Genomic DNA, 12,591 nt, shown 5'->3' with positions numbered 1-12,591 from the left:
CAGCCGCTCCCCAGCAGCCTGGGGCTCCAGAAGCTGCTGTGGAAACTTTGTGCCTGTCCGTTTTGGAAAAGGCTTCTTCAGGGTAATGGGAAGTGTTCAGCTTGCAACTTTTTACATTTGCTGCTGCAGTGGCAAAAAAAAAAATTGGTCGAGGAAGGCCGGGGAGGAATGTTTTCAGCAGTTTTAAAGGTCTTTTGTCCCCAGAAGAGTTTTGATCAAAACACCGACAAGGTCAGCTCTTCCTGGGGTAGGACCCAAAGCTTCGGTTTAGGAAACAAACAATTCTTTTATCTCCTAATTTCAGATGTGTCTCTGCTCTCTGCGGACCAGAAATCTCCAGTTGGCAACACAGACCAACAGATTCTCTCTTACAAATGCTATGTTTAAAATAGATGACCTTTCTTTACGTAAGGATGCTAAACTAGTTTACGTCTTTTTTTTTTTCTAAATAGATATTTCTGTCGTCTTTGATTTTTGTCATATATTAGCAGTGACTGTGAGCCAGGTTATCAGTAGAGCAGTTGCATCAACCTGTACAGGAAGAGATTTACATTTTTAATTGTCATTACCGCCGTCGTGGTTAGTAGCATAGGGGAACCCCGAGCATTCAACAGCAAGTCAATAGCTCATTTTTTGAGTTTGTAGTGGTTTGAAGAGGCGCGTACTCAGCAACCAGCCCTCTGTTCTGAAGTAATACCCGTGTTTATCAGAAATGTGGGGTTATTTTTATGTCTTCCTAGGCATCTTACTAGAAAACATTCTGGGGGTGTATTTCAGGAGAGGAAGAAAGCGTACTAAGAGGTGAGTGCTTCACTGAATTTGAACTTTGCGTCTTGGAAGAACTTTTTCAACCAAACTGCTGAACGTGGTTGCTTGTTGAAGGGATGTTTGCTTTCAAGCCAATTAGCAGTTTGAGAACTGTCCGTGGCCTGACACGAGGCTCTCCTCTCATTTAATGCAGATATGCCTGCAAAGAAAAAATGTGAATTAGCAAAATCAGTGAAAGCTCTTCCTGCTTTCTCAACTAACTGTAACGAATTTCAAAGTGTTAAGATAATTACTTGTTAACTTCTAGCACATTGGATTCAAATTAGAGGACAAAACATTCAGTGTAGACAAGCACCTTCAGCAAAAAGAGCCTCATAACCACACGGCCTCCTAAGCCACGAGTCACAGCAGGGTTTTAATGGTCTGATTTATTTTAGAAAAACGCAGTGAACTTGCACAATTGTTTGCCAGATTTAATGCTGGTCATTTACAGGAGTGTGCAGGGAATTACGGAGTTACCAGATGAGAATTAAACGTGCCTGGAGACTCTGCAGGGAATGGATTTGGAGATCTCGGTGCGAGTCCCACCTGAACTCTTTACAGGGTGTTACCAGAGTTAAAGCACGCCCGTGTCCTCAAATTGTGAAGCCAGCCAGCCGTGGCTTCCAGCTTAGGAATGGAAGGAAGTAAAGGCAACGCTGGCTCCCTGAGATGTGCCAAAGCCAATGGAGGATTGACTGTCCTCATCCAAAAGTTGTCACTAGAGCGATCCAGTCCACGTTAACTACAAACTAATTTTACTTTGGGAATAAAGATGCTTTCGATGGAAGCGAATAGCATGAGAAAGACAGAGACAGAAAGGGAATTAGAATTTGAAATTAAGGATGACTTCACTGACAGATAGAAGTAAAATTATACATGGAAGAGATTTATATATGGAAGAGTTTATCCAGTAAATAGTTTCAACCATACGGCTAAAAATAAAACATAAATAAATAAAAACAAAATCCCAACTGTACAGAAATAGTCTAAACCATCACTTTTTTTTCTGGATTTCTTGGGATGGCAAAAATGCTGAAGGAGCGAGTGCAGAGCCTGGCAGGGGCAGCGCCGGAGCCGGGTGGTCCTTCTTGAGCTGGAGCATATTGCTGAGCTTGTTCTGTCGGTTATATTGATCTGAATTTTAATGCATGCCAAGGGCACCTTCAGCTTTCAGAAAGGCACTGTTGTTTCCGAAGACCTGAAATTGATAACAGCAGTAAATAATTCCTTGGGAGCTCCTGGTGCTGCCGCTGCCCAGGCTCCTGCACTGGAGGCCGGTGTGGCAAGTCCTGTGCTCCCGTGCACATTTAATGTAATACGTGCATTGATTTGTGCCAACATAGTCGTGAAGATAAGAGACAAGTAGCTCTATACTACTCTCCTCCAATTATTGAGCTGGAGCAACTGCTACAGAAGTAAATATATGGCACTGGACTCCTGTAAAAATAAATTACAGTAGTGAATGTTACTGACTGCAACAATTTGGAGCCCTATAAGCCAGTTGAGAAACTTCTATTAATATCACTGCTACTGATGTGTGAAATATAACCTCTGTCCCTGGGCTCTGCATGTGGTTGTGCTGCTGCAAGAGCCGGTCAGGGAGACACTAGCCAGGACGGAGATTCGGTGGCTGCTGTCGGAGCATCCTGTGCCGTCATCCTCCTCCTCGCTCGGTACCAGCGCTGTAAAGACTCAAACTGTCCCATTTTTCGAAGCAGGTCTATGCACGTGGACTGAGTAGCCCATGTGTGCCCATGAAGAGAGCATGGCATGACAAAAGGCACCCGCACCGGCTCCTGTAGGTGAGACGATGTCTCCTGGGTCTCACTGGAGATCACGTTCAGCCCAGTGCTGCAGCTGGCAGGAGCCTGGGGAGCCCCACGGCTGGTGTGGGCAGATGTCCTGCACGCTTGCCTCACACCGGTACTTTATGCTGCCTTGATGCTGTCCCGTGTGCTGCAAGAAAAGGCTGGGGCTGATTCATGTGGTCTGTTCCTTAAAGCCTTCTCGGGTGGGAAGGGCCATTTGAGCACTTCTGCAATGGTGCAAGTAAGGCTTGCCACGGTCCCTTCCTCCTAATTTCTCAATCCAGTTGCACAGAGGTTGATTGGCATTAAGGATGCAGGAAGGCTTCTTCATTTTCTTTCAAATGAGTTAAATTGGGAAATAATTGAGCAGGAGAAGGCAGGAATTAATACAAGATTTTCAGTGCAGGTCTGAAAGTGGCTGAAGGGGAGAAAGCAGATTGTGCTGCGAGACTCGATACTGAGCAGACGGCCAAGTATTTTGCTAAAAGAGGTGATATGGGGCTGGGGGAAAGGTTTTTTGGGAGTCTCCTTAGATTACGGCTCCATGGGGCACAAGTCATTTGTATTTGGGGATTTACTGGGCAGGATCAGGCTTTCTGTTTTCATCGACTTAGAGCAAGTCTCCAAGTGGAACAGGAGACAGAGGTAATTGTGAGAACAAGGCAAGCCCGAAGTGCGGCCCTTGTGCAAGAGGAGGGGCCGGGGACCACCCTCGGAATTACCGTGCCATCCCCCCCCTACCTCCCGCCACCCGAGGGACATGTACCGCTGCAGGTAACAACACCATTTTGACAGGGAGTACGTATGCGAGGAGGGGATGGGAATGAAACAGGGTTTGGGTTTGGTTTTTTTTTTAACCTGCAAGTACAACTGCAAATAAACCCCATGGGCTGAGTTACGCTGCAGGCAGAGAGGCGGAGGGGGAGCTTGGCAGCCTGGTACCCTTGCTGAAAAGCCATCAGCCTTCTTGGAAAAGCAGGAGCAACGAAACACCACCTTCATCGCATCTGTTCGGCAGAAGCTTTTCCACTGTTCAGCAGCGAGTGCGGCGGTTTTGAGATGTAGCCTGCGTACCGCGCGTTGCAAGGGTTGTCATGGTGAGCCCTGAGCATCCACGCACAGGCGCGTGTAAAACCTACACAAGCTGCTGGTGTGTAAATTAAAGTTGCCCTCTAGTAAAGACACAGAAAACTCATGTAAATGATACATTCAGTATTTATGAATTGCATCCTGAGAGAGTTCTGTCAGCTAAACTCCCTCCGTAACGGGCAACGGACTGTCTGTTCTTCAAACCATCAATAATTAATGCAGACTCGAAAGAGTTTCATGTTAACTTAAAAAACATATAACTTCTGTGTCTGCTGTCTTTCCAGAATTACTGTTTTGGATGATGGGAGCCTCCGGATTGTCAACGTCACCAAATCCGACGCGGGAAGTTACACCTGCGTGGCCACAAACCACTTTGGGACAGCAAGCAGCACAGGCAGTTTGGTTGTGAAAGGTAATTGCTATTTTTATTGCCTATGGTTCCATTTTAGCATCTAAGAGCATCCCAAGCGGCCTCATGCATGCTGCACCTTTCCCCTTTGATGCTGGTGCAAGTGGAGCCCGGGGGGATTAAAGTTTCTTTTGCATCTCAGAAACCCACTGAGCCTCTTGGGTTGGGGACGACGTTAACAGCAAGGTGTCTGTGGTCACACGGGCTGACGGTGCTTACAGCAAGTGAATGTGTTTGTTTTCACGTGTAGTTTAAAATTCTACTGCAAATGATATGGGAATTGCAATACAAAGCCAGGTCCGTGGCCCATTTCGTTGTATGACTTGTTTCTAGCAGTGGCCAGTAATCACGCTTGAGAAATATTTGCTGTCGCTGCAGCCAGCTGTGTCCTAAGACTCAGTTTTGCAAAGGACATGCATAAAGCCGCGGCGTACCTGTGGAGAAATGTGCCCTCAGCATGCTGAGATTAGGTGGTGTCCTTTAAAAACACAGCTTATCTAGTTCAACCTCATTTATTCTTGTTATTCCTAAACTTCTGTTGTCTTTTTAAAAACCTTCTGAACTCTTTAATGCATCTTGTCTCATTGCAGAATGATGCAAAGGTTTCACCCTTGCAATTCAATGTCATCATTTTTGAAAAGATGCACAAACTCTGGTTTAATTGCATTATTTCTTATCTAGGGCTGAATTTCTGCCTTTCAGGAATTCAAATTGCTTATTCATTTTTCATATTCATTCATATTATGGTTGGACTTGATGATCTTAAAGGTCTTTTCCAACCTAAATGATTCTATTATTCTATGATCTGTGTGTGCAGAATTTTTCGGTCAAATATTTTTTTTCAAAAGCAAAAGCTGTAACATTTGGCAGAAATATTTGAAGTAATAATTTGATAAACAAAGAGGCACTGACAAATGTCTGAAATTAATTTTCGGCCTGCTTATGCGTAGTCCAATGTCTGATGAATTATTATAGGTAATGAATATATAGATTATTACACTTGTAATCACTCTCCATCTCCTCCTTATTTGGGGAAAAACCTATACTGGATAACAAATCGGGAAAGATTGATTATAAAGCAATAAATCAATCACAAAGCTCTAATATTGTCAGTTTTAATTCTCCCGTATATTGACATTGATGGATAGCATTCGCTTAGAGGCTCTCCCCATCAATTATTTCTATGGTATATAGGCAACACTTGAAAATGTTTCAATGCAAGTTTTAATCCGTGGGTTTTATAGCCAGAGCACATTTCAGCAAGTAATGTCAGGATTGGGCAAGCGGTGAGCAAGCTGGTGAGCCCCTGTTGGCGTTAGGAACCGCAGGTGGCAGTGGTACAGCAGCAGGTTTTTCTCAGAGCAAAATGTTTGCCCCTACCTTAGCTCCCAGTGAGGTATTTCTAATCAACTGGGGTGTTCCTGGGGTTGTGCTTCCCGGCCCTGGGTCCTTCTGCTTCCCGTACGCCACGGGGCTGAGGGCGCAGCCCGTTAGGAACCGCAGGTGGCAGTGGTACAGCAGCAAAATGTTTGCCCCTGCCTTAGCTCCCAGTGAGGTATTTCTAATTAACTGGGGTGTTCCTGGGGTTGCGCTTCCTGGCCCTGGGTCCTTCTGCGCAGCCTCAGGGTGGAGAGATATGTTACCCCGTTGTATCTTCTTCATATTTAAAAGACATGTAGACGAGGTGCTTAAGGACAGGGTTTAGTGGTGGGATGGCAGGGTTAGGGGAACGGTTGGGCTTGACGAGCTTAAAGGGCTTTTCCAACCTAAACGATTCTGTGATTCTATGCTTCTATGGGTATTTATTGTAAAAGGAATGCTGCAGCATATCGACACCGAGAGTTCTGCAGGTTTGGAGCTGATCTGAACAGCTTATATGGCCTTTGCCCATGCCCACATCCATCCCTGCAAACAAAAATAGAGTCCAGCAGAGATCAGCATTAGACCTCTGTATGAGCTGACTCTGTCTTTTCTTAATCTGTGTTGTCCTAAGGAGGCACCGGCAGCAAATAGCCAAGAAAGCAGTGCTCAGGGAAAGCGAACACAAAAAAGACCTTGTCTGTTACTAAAAGGGTCAATCAGCCGCTGTCTGCCCCAGAGCAAAACTGGAGAACAAAATGGTAAACGCGGCCCCAGCATCCTCGCCCGGGCTCCACGGGGAGCGCGGGAGGGTGGCGCGTGCTCGCGGCAGGAGGCACCGGCGTCTCGTCGTCCTGGTTTTTGGAGTGCTGCAAGGCCCCAGGGGGGTTGGATCGGGGTCTGTGGTTCAGGGACCGCTTGTACCATCGTAAAAAAGCCAATCGTTGAAAACAGAACTGTGTTTTATTCCTGTTATTGAAGAGTCATGCTTCTGCAAGTCGTGGCTTATCCTTTCTTCCTCGCGGTACCCAGGGAATAGCCCCTGACTCCGAGCACAATAGTCGGCAGCTATTGTACCTGAACTTTGGGCTCACATGGTTTACAAACCACTTTTCTTTGCGGTAAGGTTATAAAGGATTAGCAAGTACTTTTTTCTCCCTCAGTGCTCCGTTTTAACTCGATTCCATTAGCATTAATGGGAGCGACACATGTGCATGAAGCAGAGAATAAACTCTTAAGCCCAAGATGTGGATATTAACAGCAAACTGAGAAATGCAATTTCAAAATCTATCCCATAAAAAGTATAAAAGAGCAGAAACTATTCTGAACTCCAAATGAACTGTGTAAAATACTGTATTTTGTACTGAAATGCTTGAGTTTCTCTGCCCTAAGTAAAACACTGTCAGGTTTTGACGGAAATATGACTGAATACCTTATTTTAACTCAGTTTTGTGGCGTGCAAAAAGACTAATTTATCAGCTGATGAGTTTTTTGACCTTCAGATATGCTTATAGTCTTTTCTAACTCATCTTATGGCATTGAGTGAAAAACCATGAAGGTCAAAAGACGTTTTTTTTTAACCTTCCTGTGTTCTTCCATTAATATTACAGGTTCTCTTCTTTTTTTTTTTTTTTTTAATTTTTAAATTTTCTGTCTCTCTCAGGGAGAGATGCTGACAGTGTCAAAGACAGCGTAGGCAAGGATGAGAGGAGGAGGAGAATATCTGTTACACCAGAACCAAGAAGCTTAAAATAAATCTCTGGCAAACAACCAGAGAGGGATGAATAAATATTCATATTATGCATGAGTAGACAGCTTAAAAAATATGAAATTCTGACGGGTGCCCATAGGGCTGTGTATTAACATGCTGTTGTCAGAGCTGGTGAGCCTCAGTGGTTTGCCGAACCAGTGAGATTGTGGTTGGGGTTTGTTCTGTTGGTTGGTGCTAAATGAGACCCGCTACGGCCTCCAAGACCTGAAATCTTGCAAACTTGCATGTACAGTTTGACCTTTAAATTAAAAAGCAAGGCTGAATTTGTAAGGTTAGAAAAGAATCCCGCAGACGGCATTCAGAGCGGTGTAAAACATGGCATGTGTTTACATGTAGTATATCAATATTAATTTTCCATCTTTCTTTTTCCATTTTTTTCCTGTACTTGAGGCTAAATGTTCAATTCTTCCAACACACAGAAAAACTAGAGACTTTCTCAGTACCAGGGGATTAAACGGTAAATAGTGTAAACAGGCGTAGACCATACAATAGGAGGGGGGGGTTGTATTTAACGCAGTGATATAAATTGGCTGATATAGCAGCAGCTCTGAGATAGGAAACTGATTTCAAGACGTTGCCATAAAAGCTCTGAAGCTAGGAGGTGCGAGGAGAGGCTCCTGGTGCTGACGTCCCGGCTCCTGCAATGGCTGAGACCCAAACGAAGTTTCTCTGGCAGCGTTAGGTATGGAAGGAGCAGCACAAACAAGCTGATGACGGGAATGCGGGTGACAATAACATATTGCCCCTATTTCTTTGACAGGATGAGAAGATTTTTGTCATGCAGCTTGTTTCCCAGCAGATACACGGCGTATCTCGATGAGCCTGTGGCCGGCTTTGCTTTTTGTGGCCTTGGAGGGGTGTGGGCCATGGCACCCACCATAGACATGGGTGGCTGCTTCTTGAACATCTGCTTTTCAGCTGTGTTCTGAGCTATAAATCTCTCTGTATAAATATATATTTTTATCATTTTTCATAGAAATTGGTATATAAATCTATCTGTAAACGTAATCATTCAGCCTGACTGCACAGCCCGTAGCTTCATGGCCATTCCCATGAAGTAGGGATGCGTTGTGCCCCGGCAGATGAGCGGCCGCAGAGGTGAGCGGGGCTGCTGAGGAGTGGTGGCGGGGACTGTCCTGCAGCGGAGATGCTCTCGGGATTCAAAGCCCTCCAGCCTGCCAGAACCAGCTTTCCATACCATTTATTATCCGGTTGTCTTTGATTGCAGACCAGGATGATCCAGACCTTTCCAGTCCCCTTCTCTCTGTGGTTTAACAGGCAGAAACAGCACGTGAATGCTTTGTAGGGGCTGCGCGTTTCCGCAATTCCCATCACATTGTGTTGCATCTCTGACAAGGGCAAGTTCCGATGACTTTATTTGCCTGTTTCATTATGATGCAGCTTTAACATTTTCCCACTGCCATTAGCTCGTCTCGTTTGGGCTGTCATGGGAGGGCTCGAGGCAGTAAAAGCAGGAGAACTTTTGTTAGCTGGTATCCGCATCGCTTTAGCAGAAAAAAGAATACAAAGATAATGTCAGTAGGTTATTTTTTCCTCACGCTTGAATGGACTGATAGTCTTAATTTTGTCCAGCACAGTGATCCAAATTATTTTCTACAAAATTGTGTATTTTCCATTCCAAGTCTGTTCCTTTGTGTGAGCGCTGAATTGGCGTGTTCCACTTAAAATTGAAACGATTGATTAAATACTGTAGATTCTGGCCCATTATCAAGAAACTTTTCAGAAACTTCAAATGTTACTGCCTTTAAAACTGCAATTCTTACCGTGTTACTCGAGCCCTTTACAAGTAGCTGGGCTCATAGTTCAGGGGCAGTGCTGATCAGCACGGAGACGGCATTCACGCTCTGTAAAAAGTGTTGGTGGGATGCGATGGTCCTCCCGGCCCTCCTGGCCATCTGTGGTTGTCTCCATTTCAACATCACTTGATCAGTATTGAACGACAGTCTTCAGAAAATGTGTTGTGCTTGCCCCGTATCCATGAGGCTAGAGTGGATTTATACTACTATGGATTGTTGCAGTAGATAAGGAATAACCATTTTTTCATCTTCAGAGATTATGAATATTGCGCTGCCCATGAAGAGCTGAAAAGAGTTAAGTCCGGCAGCTCCACAGGCACATGCCAGTGGAGAGACATTGCTCTCTAATGGCCAGCCATCTGTCTGCTATTGTGTGTTCCTGAAGTTTTTGGCTGAACGTGGCTGATAATGCATGGTGCAGGCGTTCTTCAAGTCATTTGTGCCTTCATTTCCACGTAACACGGTAAGCTGGTATGTGCTAACGAGCACACGTGCAATTAAGCAGAATTGCTCATGCCCGCTTTTCTGTTTGTGCATCATGTTCTTCGGTTGGGCCGAGGTGACTTGGACACCTTCGTACCCATCTGAAGCGGAACGGCGCAGGGGCTGGGCGCAGGTGTGTGCGCACCGGTGGTGCTCATCATGAAACACCGGCTGTGGAATTTCCAAGGAGTAGAGTTTCAGTCATTTCTAGTTCTTTTTACGTTTGAAGACGTCATCATAACCCACCCTTAATCGCGTTACAGACAGCTTCATATAATGCCTTCAGTTTGATTTTTTTTTTTTAATGTATTATTTGTTTATAAACTTAAGGGTCCAGACAGACTTCTAAATTAAGCCCATGCTTATGCTCTAGTAGTCTAGAGAATAAAACCCATAAAATAGATCAAAGTCAGATGGAGAATCATAGTCTGAACCCTCACAGTTTTTCAGAGAATTAGTTTATTCTTTTGGAAATGTTTACACGTTACCATGATTCTGATTTTTTGTGTTGGATATTCATAGATAAACTCAATCCAGAGTGAATATCCAGAGCGTTATCGTATGAGGTTTAGATCACTGTTTTGTGTTCCTTACAAAATTATTTCCATCCTTAGGATGGTGTATGTGTCTGTTTATACCTTGTTTTATACTTAATTTATTGCTGTTATTAGACACTGATTCTGCATACCAGAGCCAGGATTGCTGATGGTGTTCTTCAGCATCTGCTTTGGCTTCAGTGCCAGCCTTAAATCTCAGGCTATGGCCATTGGCACTGCTGAGATCAGCAAACACTGGGCTTGCCTACAGCTGAGCTGGTTCTCAGACAGTGCCACTACTGACACCATCAATAAAAAAAAGGCGGTGTTTGAGAAACCCAATCTTCTCCTAGTCAAAAATACATCTAGCTTTTTGAACTATATCTGCCCACCTCTGCAGAGGTGGTGGGTGCATTAGCAAGGCGTCTCTCCTCGTTGGGGCGTACCTGGAGCGGAGCTGGCTGCAGAGGAGCTTGTGATGGTTTTGCTTTGCGGTTGTACGAAATGCTAATCTTGCAGCAAGGAGCGGGGGTATTTTCGTGAGTGTCCTTTTGTTTGGTTGAGTTTTTTTAATCAGTGATCATAAATAACTCCAGGGCCATGAATTTCACCGGCTGTTCTCAGCTATGTCATGGCTACTGCTGAGTAACCGGGGTATCAGTTGCTTGGGATGGGGGTTTAACTTTTTTCCCAAGAGGGAGATAAGCCATACATTAAGATGTTGGGGTTTTTTACATTAACCAGGGGAAAAATGCAACAGACACTTAAATCTGTTGACCCATTTAAGCACTATCCGCATTACCAGAAACCTTCTTTATACCTCCCTGCTTTTTCCCCCATCAGATACATTGCTGCTGCTCTGCTCAGACGGAAAGCTGTCCCGGAAAGCCATTGCAGGCATTTTCCATACCATCCATCCATATGTCGTGGGTTTAGTGGTTAGTCATTCTGAAACACAAACAGCCCCTCCGTCACTCTTTCTGAGGTCTGTCTTGATCCAGCGGTGTTTAAGGTCATGCAAGGCCTTTATTTTTCTTCCCTCACAGTTCAACTCAATCTAATTTAAATTAATATTAGTTACGCCTCAGTCTTTAAGAAAGGACCTGGTTAAATGACACCTGGTGTGGAAAGCACAAAATATAATTTAAAACAGAGAGGCAGAGTTTAAAGCAATAATCCCAGAGCACCACTTCAGGGCTGTCCATATTTTACGGGCTTTTTATAATTTTGCTGGATAGCACATGAGGCATGTGTTTGGCTGGTATCTAAACCAAGATTTTCTGCACTTACCAAAGACTCAGAACTCTGAAAAAGTCCAAAGAAGTTTCATTATTGTTAAAGGGGTTTTTTAGTAGTTGCTGGACACAGTTTGTATCTGTGGTCCAGACATGAATGAACATTCCTTATCAGGCTTGACATGTTGTTTTAAAAAAAAATTCCAGGAGAAAAAGTCAATTTAGACTACAAACTCTTGTCCTCCAGAATCTCTTAATCAGGGGTTTGTAAGCAAAAAAGGATTAGGAATGCCACAGAGATATGTGAGCGCTGATTTATTCATGAGTACGTAGTGCCGTGTTCTTGTGTTTGGGAAATAAAACTTATTTCTAAGTTTCAAAATCTTTCTTGACTTCTAACTCGTGACCAGTAGCAAATGCTTGATTTTAACAATGGACGATGAAAGTGGTAATCTTCGGCCGTAAAATTGCAAAGGAATGTATGCAGCTCTAATTGGACTATTCCCATCCACACCAATTATTTCTAGAACACAATTAAGGGTCTTTTGCTAGGTTTAAGTAAAATTATGACCCAAAGCACTGCATGAAAGGCACAATTATAAACGATGAGAGAGCTGTACATCCGCCGCATCCACTCCTCCCTCCCCTCGACTCTGGTAGCCCCAGCGCTTCAGGCTGCACTTTGCTGCATCTCCTTAATGAATCTGGGGTGGAAAAATTTCAAGTAGAAGCTGGTGACAGGGCTGATATCCAGTAGATACCTCAGGGTCCTTGCAGCTTTTAAGGAGCTCTTCTCTATAGGGCGCTTCAGACGCAAGATCTAATCAAGTATTTTATAGTTTCAGGCAACGTATGTGTTTATTTCCAGCTGCAAGCCACAGTCAAGGTTGTTAGACGATGCCCATCCAAATTTCCGTCTGCAGCTGTAAGGAGTTTACCTTTGAGCTCCAGAGAGGGCAGGAGCATCTCCTCTGCACCCGTTACACCCGAGTCCAGTAAACATTTGGGTTTTCTCCCAGCTCCCAGGTTCAGGTGAGAACCTGAGGTCATCAGAAAAACCGGGTGAGCCCCAAAGCACCCCAGGGAAGGTGGAATAGCTGTGTATCGCCTCAGCATTTCCATTTCTCTGGCAGTTAATGGAAGGAATAAGGTCACAATCTGGAGCACAAGTCTTACGAGGAGCGGCTGAGGGAACTGGGGGTGTTCAGTCTGGAGAAGAGGAGGCTGAGGGGAGCCCTGATCGCCCTCTACAACTGCCTGAGAGGAGGCTGTAG

The 12,591-nt window shown here is 44.6% G+C and overlaps 1 protein-coding gene across 1 annotated transcript in view; it reads left to right on the top strand.

The window, feature by feature from the left end:
• The window catches only part of CNTN4 (contactin 4), a 138,667-nt gene that overhangs the window by 92,145 nt on the left and 33,931 nt on the right, over window positions 1-12,591 (top strand). The window contains 1 exon segment of the mRNA XM_035901394.1: window positions 3,992-4,119. Coding sequence (XP_035757287.1) covers window positions 3,992-4,119 — 128 coding nt within the window.

Source organism: Egretta garzetta, unplaced genomic scaffold, assembly GCF_000687185.1.
Source record: "Egretta garzetta isolate BGI_Z169 unplaced genomic scaffold, ASM68718v1 scaffold228, whole genome shotgun sequence".
Classification (NCBI taxonomy): domain Eukaryota; kingdom Metazoa; phylum Chordata; class Aves; order Pelecaniformes; family Ardeidae; genus Egretta; species Egretta garzetta.
This window is presented reverse-complemented; position numbering and strand designations above follow the sequence as displayed.